General features: G+C 38.6%; 1 protein-coding gene across 1 annotated transcript in view; it reads left to right on the top strand.

Moving 5' to 3' along the window:
- The window catches only part of LOC146684441 (vitamin D3 receptor A), an 83,055-nt gene that overhangs the window by 47,449 nt on the left and 16,553 nt on the right, over positions 1 to 19,053 (top strand). The window contains exons 2-3 of the mRNA XM_085443122.1: positions 10,151 to 10,298; positions 11,529 to 11,659. Of these exons, the coding sequence (XP_085299248.1) occupies positions 10,153 to 10,298; positions 11,529 to 11,659 (277 nt within the window). The 5' untranslated portion in view covers positions 10,151 to 10,152. The remainder of the gene's footprint in view (positions 1 to 10,150; positions 10,299 to 11,528; positions 11,660 to 19,053) is intronic.

A 19,053-nucleotide genomic window follows, 5' to 3' on the forward strand; every position in this document is an offset into this window, starting at 1 on the left:
CCATTAGTACTAGGGCTGCACAATTAATATAATTTTAGTCCTGATCTCAATTTTAACGTTCCACAATTACCGGTACATTGTGTCTGAGTACCTGACCACAGGGTTGTATGTGCCAATTACAGCTGTTCCTGCACAAAGTTTCTTGGACATAGTCTTGATGAGTAACTCTCCATTAAAAGACAGATATGCAAAAAATCCAAATGTCTACAACAGTAGAAAGTGAAGAGCTTGTCTCTGGAAAAGAACCATCATTTATTGTTGGAAATTCTTGGAATTAGTGCAAATGGTGCTAACCAAAAAATCCTCCAAAGAGTTTTGAAGAGTTGTGTCTCAACTGTAAAGCAACACAACTTATTCAACTGACTGAAAACACACCACAAACTGCTGGATAATTTATGCCTGAAGGCCAAGAAAAGCAATGCAATGGTTACTAACGCATTCAAAAATCAACTAAAGTCGTCTCTAAGAAAGAAGACTCTGCATAGCAGTCCAGCTCACAAAGACGGAGAGAAACCACCAACACAGCCATATTACATTTGGACAAATATTTTGTCTCCAGGCTTCTGGAAAATGGTCAGCATGCTGGACAAAAGCAATTATTTTTTTCAAAGTAGCAGTACCTGTACTGTGCGCAAGAGCATGCAGGGGAAGTGGAGAGGGATCTCACAACTGGGGAGTACTTTGCTACGAGTTTCAATTGCAAGCAGGTACAATTAATGATGTGTCTGCAAAGATGTTTTAATTAGCTGGAATGTAATACATTTAAAAAGTGAAAGCGAGTACACTGTTGATTTAGTTTTGTTTAAGATTTTGGCGCAATTTAAAAAAATATATTTATAGTTTTCTCCTAAGATATGTGCAAAATTTAGTTTAATAAGGGAGAGAAATTTTATTTTGATGCAAAGATTTGTACCTTAGTAAACTGTAGTCCAATAATTGTGACAGCAGTGTCACAGTTGGGTGCAACAATAAACTTTTTTCACTAAAATCAATGAATAAACATGACCAATAATTGTGGTTTCAATACTGATCATAATAAGTCATCCATCCATCCATCTTCATCCGCTTTATCCGAGGCCGGGTTGCGGGGGCAGCAGCCTAAGCATAATAAGCATGATAGTCATTTTGGCCATAATCATGCAGCCCTAGTTAGTATCTTTAAACTGACCTGGACACACTGAAGGACGAGAACTTCCTTTGCTTTCATTGCATTCAACGTTCAGGCATCTGTTTGCGTAAAATCATAATGTTTGACATCTTGTGACGCCGATTTTTTACCATACTTTAATCAAGCCTATTGTAGTTTATTAATGCTGACATCCATGCCTTGGATGATAATTTACTCATGTTATTGTTATGTGTCTGTGCATGTTATTTCTACGTGTTAAATTATTTTCTTGTTGTTTTAGTTGTCAGTGAAATATTTTGCTTGTTGAACAAAAAAATTGAATTCAGTTCACATGTTTATTTTAAATCCTTGCAGCCTCCATTCTTCCAAAGTCAGAGGTATTGTGTTTTAGCGTGATCAGACCATTTATTCTTGTCAGTTTGAAGCCATCTAGAGTAGCCTTGAACAGAATTAGTTTTCTCAATTTTTCAGAAACTTTCAGTTTTCTGTTAACAAACAATGTTTGGTTATAACTCAAGAATTTATTGTCTAGTTTCTACATTCTAAAGTGTCTACATTTATTAAACGTACCTGCTGCTTTGAGTTTGTTTATTTCCCCCATAATATTGGCCCTTTAGGCCCCAGTCACATAGACCCAGAGACCAGTCGGCAATAGACACTCATTTTTCCATAGAGACCGGTGGTTCCCAGGCAGTTGCCAATCGTTCTCTAAGCCTGTGTGATGAGTCCTTTGGCACTTCATCCTCCACTGAGCTTGATTTCTGAGCTCACTGAAAGTCCGATTCTGCTCACCAGATAGCACCATCATACCTCTACCTATAGTTGTCTTTCAATCCACTATTTACCTAGTGTTTGCATTGAAGGTCAGCCTGTTTCTGTCACAAACAGTCTTTCTTCTTGTTCCTTTTGCAGGAGAATGTTTTGACAGCACTGCAATTTATTTCATAATGTGTCTAAAACATAGATCATATGTCAAGATTGTCTTTGATATAAGATCATAAAATCACCCACCTCCCTCTGTATGTTTTGATGTCCAGGATTCATGGAGCCAAATGGGAATCAAATGTCTTTGGACTGAAATTTTTAAAGAGAAAACCCACCTTGTCAAACAAAATTTACAGTTTTTCTCAAATGCTAAAACACATTTCACAAACGTTACCACCAGGTCCCCCAATGTCCAAACACAACACCCTTCTCTAAAGCTACATAAACACAACCACACCTTCCCACTGCAAAACTCAAACTCCCACACCAAGAGAGCAGCTCGAAGCTGTCAAAACTGTAAACACTATACACAGCATTACACACTACAGCAAAACAATTGAAAACACAATGCTCAATTTGTGAGAAGGTTCTTTGTTTCATAACTGCCAATGCATATTTTAGAAACTATACAGTAACGGATCGTCGTAGATCTCTGCAGAGGATTAGGCATTTAGATTTGTGAGTTTCATATGAGTAGTATAAATCTATAGAAAATCCTGCATGTACGTACACTACTGTAACACAACTCAATGCAAAAACAGAATCTATTGCACACAACAGTAATCTTGAAAACATGAACAGGGTGTGAAGTTTTTTTATTTACGTTATTCACACCACACACACACCACAATCACTGTGCGGCATCATGTCGCTGAGCTGTTGCTCGCATCTCGTCCGTAATGATGGTACGAGGTTGTCTTGCTCTCCCTCCTGGACCTTCTCCTCTCCCATGTTGGCCTTCTCCTCTTCCTCGTTGGTCGCTCCTCTTCCTCCTCTCATTTGAACTCCTCTTCCTCATTGGCCTGCTCCTCTTCTTCCAGGGCCAGCTCTTCTCCCTCCTCTGCATCAAATTCCTCTTCCCCTGACTCTGCCTTCATCCATTGTGTTTGTTTGGAACCTTCAGCATACTGTGCACTCTGAACTTGCTTTTACATGTGGGTACAGCATTAGCAACAAGTGTCTTCAATTTTGAGTCATTGTGTGTAGTGAATGACGCCAGGTGTGTTCCCTGTGTTCAAAGGTTGGTGACTGTGGCAAGCATTTTGCATCACATGGGCTTTCATTTGAGGATATGAGCAGAGTTGTTTTGCAACATGTGTTTTAGCAAGGAAAGATGTGTTTAGATTTATGAGTACAGGGGGTTGTGTTTTGTGAATTGTGTCTTCATGTGACATGTGTTTATGGTACTGGAATATGGTGGCTACATTTAGTAAATGTGTTTAGACTACTGGTCATTTGGGTTACAGGATTGGCTTTTGTGTTTTAACATTTGAGAAAAACTGTAACTTGTAGTTTCTCACTTTCCAGCTCAGTAAACAAAACCAGTCAAGCCCTGAGGTGACACAGCCAGAAGTCTCTGTATATCACCAGAGTGAGGAAACATTAGAAGTAGTCATTTATTTTTCGAGTTGTGGGATTTTTGAGTATGTGTACGAGTTAAAGCTCCGGCTCAGCTGCTGCTCTGTTGTGATGTAGTGGACTAGAGTTTATGGCAGTTAGCTTCTAGTGAGGCCCACTGTGAGGCAGCTGGTAGTAAAAGTAGGCCATGTTCCCTGTAGTGCCGCGTATAGAGGAGTTCACACTATATCATATAAAGAACAACAAAAAACTTTTTTCTGCTCAGCTTTGAAGTGAAACTATTCGGAGGGAAAATGTTAGGCCCCTCTTAAGCCTTGCAAGATTTTGTTAACCAGAAGAAAATGCTGATGGAAAGTATTTTGTTGAACTATTTAGCCCAATGTTGTTATTAAGAATGCCCCACCTTAGACAGCCGAGAGGGAGAGGAACCTCAGCGTACATGCAACAAATACAGGACAGTTGATGTTGATGTACTGCTTCATAATTTTAAAATGGCATTACAGTGTGCAGTGCATAGTTGTGTTTCGGAGTAAAATATTGTCAAATAGATTCTGGTTAATTTTGACAGAATATTTTGACAATATTTTACTCTAGTTTTAGTCGACTGAATATTATAAGATTATAGTAGAGCAAATCTAAGGCTCAGTTAAGTAAAATATAAAGTGTACAGGTTTGTCATGTTTTTAACCATTGAAAGTTGCTTGCTTTCAATTGAAATTAACACTGGTTTAGACTTTATTGTTACTATGGTTCATTAACATGCTGTGTCCACATTCAGTCTGGTAGGAGTTACACTGGTGTTGGATTGCACATCTCTAATTTTATGCATCTTCTCAGGAGCTTCAAGTATTCTGAAGTTCAGAAGTTAGTGTTTGTGTGGTAAAAGTTATTTTTCAACTAGTCACTCAAAGAGTGTAATACTGTAATACTTTATTGATCCCTTTATTGTTCTTTTTTCTTGATGTTTACACCAGATCAAAGGTCAGCAGCAGCAGTGTAGGTGGTAGGAATTAAGTTTATCTGCTGTGCTCAGTTAGTGCCAGCTTTAAGTTTCAGTATCTGTAAAACACTACAGCAGCATGTGATGTGTTATGATTCTGATCAAACAAGTCAAACATTTTTATTGACTTTAAGATTTTTTAAGAAAGCCAGTCTGCCTTACTGTTCCACCTAAGTCTTTGTTAATCTGTGCATGTATTTCAGTCACTGTTACTAGAAGAACTCCCCTTTGGAGCTTAGATGGCATGTCTGGGCAAAATCTTTTTTTTTATACTTTCTCTTTATTGATTTTCATCTTATTTTACATACAGAAATAAAGAGGGCAAAGGAAACCAACACATTCACATATGTTCACATATTCCAAAATACACAACGCCTTATTTTACTTACATATATTACATATTACACAGTTGCATGTTCCATTCAAACAAATTCGCAGCTGTCCCTCTGCATCACAGAGGTATCAGTTTCTAGTCTCGTGACGTATAACGAGCCCATCGTTCCCAAAGTCTCTCTCCTTTCTCCTTCTGTAGCCGCGGTGAGAGGGTAATCGGTTCCATACGATGAATTGTGTTAATAATGTCTATGACCAGCTTCCGTGTGGGGCGGCTTGTCTGTAACCAACGTTTAATAATTGCCTTTTTGCATGCAACCATAATTATTTTCAGTAAGTATGAGTCTCTTTTATTTATATCCTCAGGGATATTCCCAAGGTACATGGTACTAAAGGAGAAGTCCAGTGCTACTTCCAGGTCTTCAGTTTAGGGCATGACCAGAAGACATGGATGCAACCTGCAGCGACCTCCCCGTACACCCTCCAGCATGAAGCGCCTGAACCACTTATTTTGGATTTCTGCTTTGGTGTGATGAATAATCTAATTAAATTCTTCCATCCAAAATCTCGCCATGTTAAAGAATTTGTGGTAGATAACACATTCTTCCACATCCGCAACCAATCTTCCTCTGAGATAGTTATACCGGCTTCTTTTTCCCATCGACGACTGACATGTCTTGTTGAGGTCTTTTTCATAGCTATAAAACTTCTGTACATTTTGCCTATAGTACTTCTTATAATGTTCTCACCATAAGCATCCATAAATATTTGGATCACCCCACTAGCATCTGTGTCAAGCATTCTAATTTCCTTCCGGAAGAAGCTCCGAACCTGTAGGTAACGATAAAAATCTTCCCTGCCGATCTCGTAAATCTGACACATGTCCTCAAAATTTATCAGCTCCCCATGCTTAACTATCTTACAGATTGCAGTGATTCCATGCCTGGACCACTCCCTGAATTTATGGTCTAACAATGCTGGAAGGAAGCGTGGGAGATACACTGGCCATCCCAGCAACCCTATTTCTCTATTAAGACCAAAAATTTTAATCACATCTGCCCATTTTTTCAGGGAATGTGGCACATTTCTGTTTCTTCCACCACAACCATGTGGTCTTGCTGTTTTAGCAGCATGTAGGATATAAAGATCTGTCTAAGTAGAAAATGTGATTTATGATAGAAGGGAAGCTGGAGTAAAAGAAAAACCGTACCCACCCTGTGGTGAACTGTTGTGGGCGGGCTTTATTCCAGTAGAGTGTTTTCCTACGCAAGAGGTTGTATTTATTGGTCTTCAGTTTTATCATCACTCATAGCTCTTTTAGTTGTTTTTTTCTTTCATCCATTTCACAGGTAAAATAATTCTTTTCTTCTCATATGTGTTAACATCATAGGCTGTAAAAACCATTTTTAGAAATAGTTATAAATCAGCGTAAGTGCATTGAGGTGCATAATTAATAAAGTAATCAAAAATGACTAAAATGTGGTTTTACAACTGGAAGCAAACACCCTCATGTAATCACCACAGGTGTACTGCAGCGCTGACCTTTACTGCCTGCGTCTTTAATAGATGTTGTTTTTAAAAGCTGTGTGGCACTGCCGCTTTTGAAAAAGCTTCAGTGTATTTTATGTTATGAGCAAGCACAAAGTAGTGATTCGGTAAAGAATTTTAAATGTCCTCTTGGTGAGTGTTTGTTCTGTACGATGCACTGCTATGGGATTTTAAAGCCTGCTTTGTGAAACTAGTTTTTACATACGATGAGGGGATTGCTGAATTTTTAACAAGACTAGATGGCTCTCAGCTGCACTGCCCACTGCTTCACAGAGGATAATTGCATCAGCATCAGCATAAACAGCTACTGTAATCTAGCCTGTTTATCCCCCCTCACTACATATTTCATCTGTTGACATTAGATGTCATCTGTATGGCCCTCAGAGGCATTGTGGATGTGTTTTTACAGCTGATGCTGGAGTGTTAATTACAAAAAAGAAGGGGGGGAAAAGAAGCCACAAACAATGTAAATTGGCTTATATTCCTATATATTTATATACTTGAGAAGTCCTTAAAAGAACAGTGAGATTCTAGAACTGGTGTCCTGTTCGCGTCTTTCTGTTTTATTTAAGTCATTAAATTCAAGATGCTGTGATGCATAAATAAGATCAGACCTTTTTTGGTTTATTTTCATGCCTCAGTCTATGTATGTACACACCCGGGACATGAAATTTTAATGACTCTTCTGGATAACATTTAGTAAAATGATTGTTTGGTACACATTTGATTTACCATTGAATTCTGTTACTGAGTATTTACAGTGAGATGGGAGTCACACGGCTCTAATAGTGTGGTGAGCAGGGGTGGGCTTTCGTTTCAAAAACAGCATAGATTCACTTATACATGGAAGACATTATTCATTCTATGTCTTGGTAGTTTGAATATAAATAGTAAGAAATATAAAGTAACTGAGGTATAAAAATAATATGAGGTGACTGAGTCAGATATTCACATTCATATATTTCTTTACAAAAATGCTATATTATATTCAGTGCTATTGTAAAATGTCTTTGTGTGTGTGTGTGTGTGTGTGGGGGGGGGGGGGGTTAAGGCAACATGGCAAAATTGTATTCATAGTTAGAATCCATTATTCACAGCTGAACTGTTTTGTCCAGAAATATTGCCTGTGTTAGCTCCCTTAATCCAGTTCAGTTTGTTTTAGGAGTGTAAATGTTTATCAAATGTTTAAACCAGTTTATACCTAGTAAGCGTGCAAAACCCTGAAAATTGCTAAAATGAATCCAAACAAAGCACAAAGACTTCTGGCAGACTGCGGTAGCACTATTCCATCAATTATGCTGATCTTAGTTATCACACATTTCAAGTATGATTCCAGATTTGTGGAAAAAGTGATTTGCAGATCTAACTGCTGTTTTAAAGGAAAGATAATGATGATGAGATTAAGGTGGTTTCAGTAACAGGATTAGACAAGAGGAGAGACTGAATAACCTGCCAGGTAAAAAAAAAAAGAAAGAAAGAAAAAAGGAGAGGGACAAGAGAAAAAAGAAGAAAACGGGGCTGTCATCTCTATCAGCTAATCATGCTCGCTGTGAATAAATAAAATGACAGTTATTAAGCAGTGTTACAAATGACAAACGAGAGAAAACACAAAAGGGGGAAAGTGTTTAAAGGAGAAGTACCGTTTGAGTTGTTAATTACATACCTGCGGCTGAATCGCATTGTTGTTAATCAGCGCTATTAATGAAAGTGCAGGTTGTTATGGTGTTTTTTGTTTTTTAGATCTGTTGAGAGGTTTGACACACTGTCTCCCTGCTTTACCTTCTCTAATTATTTCATTATTCACCTGCTGCTACATCAGTAAACAAAGCTGTTTTTGTGACAGGATGACTAATGGTGGAGGTCTTGTGTCTGTGTGTGTGTTTGTGTGTATGTGTGTGTGCAGATCTGTCCTATCCAACCACCCCAACACACATGCACACGCACTGTTAGAGGAAATCACTGATATGTAAACACCGATACATACGAGCCAGGTTTAGATGGTGAACGTGTGTTAAAGTAATATTCCTTCAGTATTAAGTATGTTTGTATGTTTGCTGGTGTGTGACCTGCACTCCCACTACAGTGTATTCTGGGTAAGTGGAGTGATGCCTTCACAGCCAGAAGCTCCCAGCTCACGTGTCTATGGGTTTATGTTTTCCTGGGAACTGGTGTTACAGCTTCTACTTCTATGAACGTCAGCTCCTCCCCGGCTATATTCTGCAGCCACGTGACTCCTGCTGCTCCTTACTTCAGTGCATGCAGCCCCCTCCTCTCTTTGTCCTCATTTTGTTGTCTTCCCCTAACTTGACCTCCCCCTCTGTAGTGCTGTTTATCAGCAGGCTCCAACACACTACTCATTTATATGTCACATTGAAATCTCCATCTTTGTTTTTTTCCTTGTATTTTCTACAGTTTTGTTTCACTTTTTTCAAGAACTTTATTCTTAAAAATCAAATTAATTTCAACATGTTTCAAATTTTACTCTTGGAAGTCAACACCACTATCTATACGATTATTACATAGGCAACACAAGGGGACAAAGACAGTGAAGACAGAATCATAAAAAGTTTAAAGAGAAATTCAATTTGAGTCTAAAGGCGCAATAAACATGTCATAGAATGAACATGAAAGGCGGTAAAAAGTTTATGTTCTGTTTTAATGCTTTTTAAGACTTGCATAAGTAGCGGGGTGTTTGTCATATGTGCACTGCGAAAACAGTGAATAAATAAAATTGACATCTTTTTAACACAAAGAGAAAAAGAAATATTAACCATTAAGCCAAATGAGTTGACTTGATGAAAATACAATACTTTAATCAATGCACAGATGAATGGGGAATTAAATTAAATGAAAAACATCAAGCGATTTATTAAGTTAGTGGGCCACAAAAACAGCTTTAGTGATTCTTGTCATTGATTCTTCAAATCTCTGGAAACCCATACGGTGATGGGTGGAGCACCATTCCTCCAAACATTTTTGCTTTAAATGGTGTTTTCGTGATGATTGTGGGCAATTGTGCTAGTTTACATGCTGGTTCATAAGGGGGGAGATTTGGTGTCTATCATTTTAAAATCATCCACCCCACAAAATCTATAAATAGAGGCACTGTCGTCCAGAAAGTCTTGGTCTTAGTCAGACTTTAGACAAAGTTGCATTTGGAGAAAAAAAAGACTGTTGCTGGTATTATTTTGGTCACAGTTGCCAGTAACTTTTTGTTACACTACTCCTGCATATCTCTCAGAGGAAAGCCAGATGGTGGATGTGCTGGAAAAATTCCGATGGCAGAGAATGTTTCATCTTGGCAGTATTAAATGCATCAGTCTTTTCACAGCCTCTTCAAATGTACGCTGTTCTGTCATTAATTCTTTTTGCCATTAACACAGTAATTTGAAAATTCTTGAGGCGTGTGTGTGTGTGTGTGTGTGTGTGTGTGTGTGTGTGTGTGTGTGTGTGTGTGGCTGTGGCTGTGGCTGTGGCTGTCCCTGCAGACTCATTCAGCCAATAGCTGCACAATGCAGAGTGTGACTGTCAATGCCTTTTGCTAAATATGCTAATAACCCAACACCTGTTTGTATAAGAGAGAAAAATACACACTTCACCTCTCTGTCGAGCACACAGTCAAAGACTCCCACAGAAGACACAGGCAAAGAGATTTTTAAGCTTATTTGAGGTTGGCTTTTTTATGGATCTGTGCTTAGAGTATTTATGCTGACTTTAATGTCTTTTTGAATTTTTGTGACCAAGACAGCATGGAGCCGCAGTGGTAACCTCTACTGTCTTTTCCCTTTTCTCCTTAGTGATGGAGCCCATGACGGTGACGACGTCAGTGGTCGGGCCGGAGGAGTTCGATCGCAATGCCCCCAGGATCTGTGGCGTCTGCGGGGACAAGGCCACCGGCTTCCACTTCAATGCCATGACCTGTGAGGGCTGCAAAGGGTTCTTCAGGTGAGTTTCATACTTCAGTTGATGTTTTTGCATGTTGTCTGTTTTGCGTTTTGGTGTATGTTTCTGCTGAGTGTAGGGTGTTTCTGGGTCCAGGCAATGTGAATACATCCTGCTGGGTATTTCAGTCTCTGGTTTGGGGGTTTGTTTGCCCCCTTAATAATGTTGTTTGCACATTTCTGCCAAAAGGACCATTAATCAAGTTAAAATAGTGAAACTTAGAAATAAGAAGTTTGAGATAAGAAATAAAAGCTGTTATGTTTTTACTTTCAAACAGCAAAGGGACCTTCTGTTGTATACTTCTGGGTTTTGCTAGTTTAAAATAAATGAAGTTGTATATTCAATAGCTTATGGGAAAAGAAAATGATCATTCTGTTTATTGAACATTGCCAATTTACATCATAACTGTAGATATTACTGCCTGCATGTTAATGAAGAGTGCATTATTGTTGACACTGAGGTACAGTTTGTCTGTTTCTGCCTGGCTGCATGACAACGATTGCAGTGCTTTCAGAAGATTATAAATTATTCAGTGTTCACCACAGTCCTGTTATTTTTCATTTTCTTCCTCATCTCTCTTCTCCTTTTTCTTACCCATTACTCAAACAGTGATATTTTAATGTATGTATACTATTCAGCCACAGTGTGAAAATCACTGACAGCTGAAGTAAATGACCGTCTTGTTACAATGGAAAACGTTGCCTGTTGGTATTTATGTGGATGTTACTTTGTTGCGCACCACCCACTTAAACACTGTTGCTAACCAACACCCATGGTTACACAAGCTGTGGCTTCCCCACAAGGTGCCACACCAAACCACAAAAACTGCTCGGAAACAACTCAATTCATCTGTATTGTGTTTCTTATCTTTGTCTTCAAACTCAGATCTTAATCTCATCACAGAAGTATGTAACCCACACGACTTAAGAGACCAAATGTCCCAGTTTCAGAAATGTTGTGAAACTAAAAGGATTTTTTTTTTTATTCATGTCCCAGCAAATCATGTTTTTGGCACCACAGAGTATATCTGTACAGTATAAAATGGATTTAATCTTTTGGTTTAGGCCTTCTCTTTTTAACTTTAAAATTTTGGATGTCTACATTTCAGTAGTATGTACAGTTCATCTGTTGCTGGGTTATCACCAGAAATGCCTGTTTTTAGTAGTATATCGCTTATGTTATAAATAATAAATGATCCCAAATGAGTAACTGATTCTTTGTGGCTCTTCATAGGCGCAGCATGAAACGTAAAGCTTCCTTCACCTGTCCATTTAACGGGAGCTGCACCATCACTAAGGACAACCGGCGTCACTGCCAGGCCTGTCGTCTTAAACGCTGCATTGACATCGGCATGATGAAAGAGTGTAAGTTGATATTTATGACCTCTAATAGTCTAACAGCACTTATGTTGTTGGTGCCATTGCTTGACATGTAAAACATGACTAAAGTATCTTGTATGTAAGTGATCCTTTTTTTTAATGATTAGTTGTAAGTTACTGGGCTGGGTATCAGAGTGAAACCTGCTGGTTTATATATTCAACTGTGGGGTTGAATATATGCTTTGTTAATGAGGACAAAGCATATAAACAAATGGGCATATAGACAAAGCACTTTTTTATTTCAGTAAGATACACTGAAATAATATTCTTTTTATAAATTACATTATTATAAATTATATGACTATAGATGGAAAAATTACGATAGCTTCAAGATCACGATTATGATTAAAAATCATGCTATTATTTGATGTTTGTGCTGGACTTTGATATATGCCTTTGCAGAGTGATACTGAGGCTGATATTAAAGCGAGCATTAACAGCTTTGCTCCTGCTTGACTTACCTTTGATGTAATATTCATGTTCGTATCTGAGATACTGAGCAGCTGGTCTGATGCTGCTTCTGTGTCACTGCTTAAATTAGAAACCAAGGCCACCGCTGCACAAAAGACAATTGATCTGTAATAATTATTTTATTTCTGTAGCTGGGATGGAAAATCAGCCAATAGCATAAATGGTTTTGGTGTAAATTGATCAGATTTATAGGAAGTAGATATCATAAGGTTTGCACCATATGGCAAACTCAGTCGTGGGTCAGATTGTTGCTGAACTTAATAATGTTGTTAATTCTCCTTATAGCCTTCCAGATTAGGGCTTCTGTAGTTAGTGAAGTTTAGTTGGTAGGATTAAAGCATTGTAATCAGTTACTGAAGTAATATTGTCTTATATTTTCAGTTTGATAGTGTTCTGCATTTAACTGTGTTGGTTATGCATGCAGCAGCAGGCCTGGGTGTAACACAAGAAGAAGGTGCTGTCAAGGGAAAATGAGCCATCACCTCACCTTTTGTTAACACAAAATAGCATTTGATGCGCAGTGGCTACCATAGTTATTTTGCATGTTTACAAACGATCATATTATACAGTGCTTACATCAACGGTCCTGCATCCAACTTATTTAAATGAAAAATAGGGACTTTAATGTTACAAGCCAGTGTGCATTTCAGTCACATTAAAACTAACTATATAGTAATAGAAAGTACCGCCAGCATCACTGCATGAGCATAATTGTAACAAGTTGTAGATGACAAGAGGTAAATAAGAGAGCAAGTGGGAAGGAAGGAAGGAAGGAAGGAAGGAAGGGGGGAAGGAAGGAAAGAAGGAAGGAAGCCAGGAGGGGTTAAAGTACTTTTCAACAATGGCTCGCTTTCTTCAAAGAGACAGAATTGTTGAGCTTCCATTTCATTCACAAAAAGACTGTGTGTGTGTGTGTGTGTGTGTGTGTGTGTGTGTGTGTGTGTGTGTGTGTGTGTGTGTGTGTGTGTGTGTGTGTGTAAGAGGGCACAATTCAGACTGGTGATTGCCACCGTGTTCACCATAAATAGACATACTACACTGCAGTGTCTGTTTGTGTCTGATGAAAGAAGAGCGAAGAGAGAGCGAGAAGTTAGAGAGCGACAGGGACTCTTATGTGGATAAAATGGTCTCTTTGTCAGAGCTTATACACAGGTTTGTGGGGAAAACGCAGCCCACTGTATTCACTACTGGGAATTACAGCTGCTCTGCTTGTCTCTATTGTGCCTGCGAAGCAATTTTTCCAAATAAATATCCGTTGTATGCTATGTTAAAGCCTCAGATCTTTGGTAATGATAAATCTGTTATAGAAGAGACGTATTAATACCAACTGCAATTGTGTCATTGACACTGAAAAGAAATGTAGCAGGACTGTATGCTAGCAAGCTTGACACTAAAGCCCAGTTCACGCGACTGAATCGAGTCAGATTATTAGCATTCTGTGAATAGAGTAACTGTTAAAAATATTAATATATTATCAATAGATAACATGTACAAGAGTGCATGCAAAAATGCATGCAGTATTGTACAATATAAAATCCTGTCTTCCTTCTCTCACCCCAACTGGTCACTGCAGCTGACCACCCCTCCCTGAGCCTGGTTTTGCAGGAGGTTTCTTCCTGTTAAAAGGGAGTTTTTCCTTCCTGCTGTCGCTAAAGTGCTTGCTCATAGGGGGTCATATGATTGTTGGGTTTTCTCTGTATGTATTATTATAGGGTCTACCTTGAAATATAAAGCACCTTGAGGCAACTGTTGTCGTGATTTGGCGCTATACAAATAAAATTGAATTGAATAAAAATTACGTAGTGTATGCACCTTGGAGCTTCAGCAACATACATACAGTTGGCTTCTTTCTTGAGTTATTTACAAGTTTCTACATCAGAGAATAAAGTTATGTTGAAACCAAGCACACCATTGTTTTTCTTGTGACATTACCAATAAGTTTGATGTGTCACATGGCCCTCTTCCTATTGAAAAAACAAAAGTTGTATCCAAGATGGCCGACTTCTAAATGGCCACCATGGTCACCACCCATCTTGAGGAGTTTGCCCCCTCACATATACTAATGTGCCACAAACAGGACTTTAATATCACCAACCATTCCCATGTTATTACGGTTTATCCATATAAATGGCCCACCCTGTAGAAGATAAGATCAAAGTGTATATGGACTGCTGTGTGTACCTCCAGTTATAAAAGAGTACAGTTATCTTTACTGATGTGTCTTTGTTGTGATAACATACCCGCAGATTACTGAAAATTCAAACTGATCCCAACACAGAGCCAGATACAGCATTCTATCTACTCAAACATTTATTTATTTTTTATTTATTTAAAGTGATATGTCGAGTTGATAAAGGAGAACAAACAAGTGCTCGTAGTAGTTTTCAAAGCATTGTTTTTAGGGTAATTTTGCTTGTATGACAAAGAAGATAACTCTGATAACTCGTTCTGTGCATATATCTCCATGCGGTTCTTATGCGCCAATCCCAGCTGTTTGTGATTTATTTCATCAGGCGGCCTCGCTGCGGTTGCGTTAAAACTTCTGACTCAAAAGTATTTTCATAAAAAAATAATATGTCTTTGTCAGCTTTTATTTCCATGGAAATAAAATAACATAAGGATTAGGTTTCAGGATTTTTTTGGGTTTTTTTTTCTTTTGTTTTTGAGGATAACATGTAATAAATGAATTTGAACGAGTCTTTTCATTCACACAGTTCAGTTAGCATCAGTGTTGGTGTGTATGTGTTTCTTTCTCTGTATTCTATCCTCTTTATTCTGACGGCTTTGTCTAAGCTTCACCGCCATTCAGATTAGAACTCCGTGTGTGTGTTTGCCCTCTGGTATTTGTGCCAGCTGAGTTCATAGTAAACACCCCTATGCTGTCCTTATTTGACAGAGGTTAGGTGGATGCCAGGACACCCCTCCCCCACGCCTGTGTGTGTGTGTCATAATACTTGCAGTGTTTGTGTATTTTTGTGTGCTTATCCTTGGGTGGGTGCTTATTTGTAACAGGATTAGAAGTTAAGGAGAATTTCTGAAACATTTTACCGTTTAGGTGGCTGGATTCTCGCCTGCTGTTGCCAAGCCCATCAGTTCCCTAATTTAAATTCTTCACCCTTTCTCTAATGTTTTTGTATTCTGTCCTTTTGACAACCTTTACTCTTGTTCGATGTAACCAGAATTGCCAGATGCTCACTTTGTGGACCAAACATGTTAAACAGAGGGAAATGGTGTGGATCCAAAACTAAAAGCTTGATCTCCCAGCTTCATCGTCATGAATCTAATGGGCTATTTCCTCTCTAAATAGTAAGTGCAGTAAGTGCTGCAACAGTATTGGTCACCAGAACCACCTTGACATATATCTAGAGCTGGGCGATAGAACGATAACGATATGTATCGCGATATAACTTTTACTCGATAGAGAAATTAAGCTATCGCGATAGACCTCGCCGCTCTTGTCCTCTTAAAAAAAAAAAAAAAAAAAAAAAGGTCAGCCAATCCAAATTAAGTAGCGCAGAGCCGAACCAATCACAGCCGCAGCGTCACGTCGCGTGACTTGTTGCATACAGCACAAGTGCCAAGCCGCACGTGTGTTTGTTTGGGAAGCAGCCAGCGGGTAATGGAGCCAGCGCGTAATGGAGGAAATGAGTGTGCCGACTAGAAAAATCAACCGAGCGTGACCGAAGAGAAAACAGATGATGGTTCCAACGCCGGAGAGATTGTCGAACGGAAGAGCCATAGAAGTTCCGTAGTGTGAAGTTATTTCGGCTATTTCAAGTCTGACAAAAAACAGAGTAGGGTGCACTGTAAATTGTGCCGAAAGCAAGTCTGGAAATACAATAAACTGGTGCATGCGTCACACTGTGCGCCACGTTATTGTTTCGGTGAAATGAATTTCTACAATACTGTTACTGTTAATTCTACTCTCTGCAGTGTTTAAATGCTTACATATACACACAGTTACTGTCCCTCCACACATACGACTCGGTTCTGCTTCTATGCCGCAGCTTTGTTTACTTTTTCCCACCGAGGCTTCTAGACTTCTGATTGGCCAACATTTCTGCACGGTTAGGAATCTAGCGCCACCTGCTGCTTTGGCATGTTCATAGCAGCGTTTTCCTTCATTTCTCCCTTTATGTGTGGACGGGATTATTTTTTAAAACGAAAACGGAAAATCTCCGTTTTCAAAAATACCCGTGTACGTGTGGACGTAGCCTCAGTCTCTGACTGGAAGCGCTAATTCGTCATTCGGCTTTTGTCAGACTAAAGTAACTGTTAAAAGTGTTTGAAAAGCTCAGCTATACAAGGAGAGATTGAGAATTTCCTTTTAGTTCTCAGTTTATTTGATATTGACAAAAGTTAGTCAGTTTTGTCTGATCTTCTGTAAAACAAACTAAGATTTATTTTTAGAATTAATATTTTGTTTCTAAGTGGAATTGACAATTTAGTCTGTTTCGTTTGTTCTATTTTGAAACTTAAACGCTTTAGCGGCTGCCTTTTGTGTAGTTTGCAATATTTGCCTTTATTTATCTGAAAAAGTCTCATGTTCCTTAAGTACATCTACCCTGTTGAACTTATTATGGGAAATAAATATTTAAATAAAAACAAGCTGCTGATTATTTCACATTTTACTTGTGAGCAACGGCACATTTAAATCTTACAAATATAGTTATTTGGCTTATATCGTGATAGATATCGTTATCGCCTGAAATGAAAAAAACATATCGTGATATGAAAAAATCTCATATCGCCCAGCTCTACATATATCTCACCAAATTGGAGTATTAGAAGTCTCAATTGTGTTTAAGTGGTTGGTTGGCTGGTTTATGAATAAGCCTGCTGGGAACCTCTGGGCCTCCACCACAGGGGCACTCTGCTGCTCGCTTATTGCCAGGGAACAGGACCGGTGTTGACCAAAACTTGTTGGATTTTAATTAATTGCCCCCATCACAGTTTGCCTTTCTTTCTTTCAGCCTTTCTCTCTTTGCTCTCCTCTGCCACTCTGGGCACTTCACCACATCCAATCACTGGCTTTACAAACAGCAAACTTTCTTTTGGTAAACTGCTGCTGCCTGCCAAGTGCTGTGGGGTGGTCAAGATGTTCCTTTGATGGTTGGTTGTTTTTTGTGGAAAGCCTTAATGATTCCATCCAGTGCTCAAACTTGGCTGGAAACCGGTTCAATCATGTTCTGGGCTTTAGAATAGCTTCTTTGACGGCTGGTGCCAAACTTGACCAAATTGTGCCCATTCACGATTGAGTTATTTGGATGTCTTCACCACAAGGAGTGGTTCAAGACAGTCCTGGCTTGTGACTGGATGGACACCGGAGTGTAGCCAAAGCCTAATTAATTACAGTCAGTTAAAAGAGATGAAAGCCTAGTAAAACCTAGTTAGCTAAGCAGTCAAGCTTATTGAATTGCCTTTTTAAGCCTCAAGTAGTAGTATTTGTTGTTGTCGTTGGTCTCTGCATCACCCAATCATTTGATTATGTAACGCTGCTTCTGTGGTTGCAGTCCAGGGTGCAATTACAGAAAGTTCACTTTAAAATTAGTTGTTTACAACTTCCAGGGAAACAACCAGTATTCAAGATGAAGTGTGTGTTTTCTGAGTTCTATTTAATTTACAGTCAGCCATGACATATAATTGGTCTCTTAAGCTCTAAAGTACATAAATATTTGCTATCCTTGTACCTTTGATCCAAAGATGTATTTAAAATTAGAAAGGCTACAGCTGAATTACAAAAGTTCCCTGTCTTTTAAAAATTGCACATGCTATAAATACTAAACAATTAAAAAAAAACAGCATAATGTGATTAGACTAAATTAATTGTGCATAAAACGTAAACAAAACAGTTTTTCTGTAGCTGTCAGATTGCAGCTTCATCTTTTTGGGCTTCAGCCATGACAGTCTGTCTCTTCTTGGCAGTCGCAGCCTGTCTGGCAATCACACTGTCTGTCTGCCCAGTTGAGCTCTTCATGGGTAATTGTTTACTATGGCGCAGAGTCAAAGGTATAATATGGGCCAAGGCATTCATAGGTCAGTGGAATGCTTCAGCAGTGACTACAGTGACCCATGGGCTCCAACTTCAGATAACATAAATACTAACTGTAAAAATATTTACCAGTATTTTTAGCATTTCTGAAAACGTTATCTTCAATAATTTAAATTACAATCAGGTGCCCCTTCAATTCGACAAATATCCAGATGCTCATTTAAAAGAGAAACTGAAACTGGAGTGTTTATTGAACCTTTTGTTTAATTTAAAAAAAAGAAATTAATGATCAGTTTAATTTGTATCATTTTTGCTACCATTGCTGGCATTTTTGTGTAATTTACGGCAATGTGTTATTTTGCGATTCATTTATGGGGTTTTTTAGGGGTGAAAAAAACTTCTGACAAGATGTTACATAAACTCACAAAACCCATGTATCAAATATGGTATTTATGAATCCCTTGTGGCAGGACCATTTTATTGTAATGTAAAACCAGAGATTAGCCACTTCAGGAAATGTTGACAGTGATCTTTTTTTCTAATACAATTTTATCAGCGCCATCTATCATGGTTTGCCTAGTCAAAGGGATCAGATTTTGTCAGAGGATTCACGGCCATCTGTCATTGTATATCATATTTAAAATCCAAAGCAGACAAATGCAGGTCAGCGGCAATCTGTAGTAAATAATATGTTTTGATAGTCTCTGATTAGAAAGCAATGTAAGGCTCTAAAACGTGTGCGTGCAAACCCAGGAATTCCCAAGCAACCGTCTCATCGAGTCAAGAGTCATTATAAGCAGTAAGTCTATTCTGTTCGTGCACCACTGCGCCGCACTGCCTGCAGCTTCTGTCGGGCAGCATGAATAAGGAAAAAGGCACTTAAATATCTAACATTAACCGCATCATCTGAATGAAA

Source organism: Copadichromis virginalis, linkage group LG20 (assembly GCF_057382275.1).
Source record: "Copadichromis virginalis isolate Kocher_CV1m ecotype Utaka linkage group LG20, C_Virginalis_male_GT1.1, whole genome shotgun sequence".
NCBI classification, from domain to species: Eukaryota; Metazoa; Chordata; class Actinopteri; order Cichliformes; family Cichlidae; genus Copadichromis; species Copadichromis virginalis.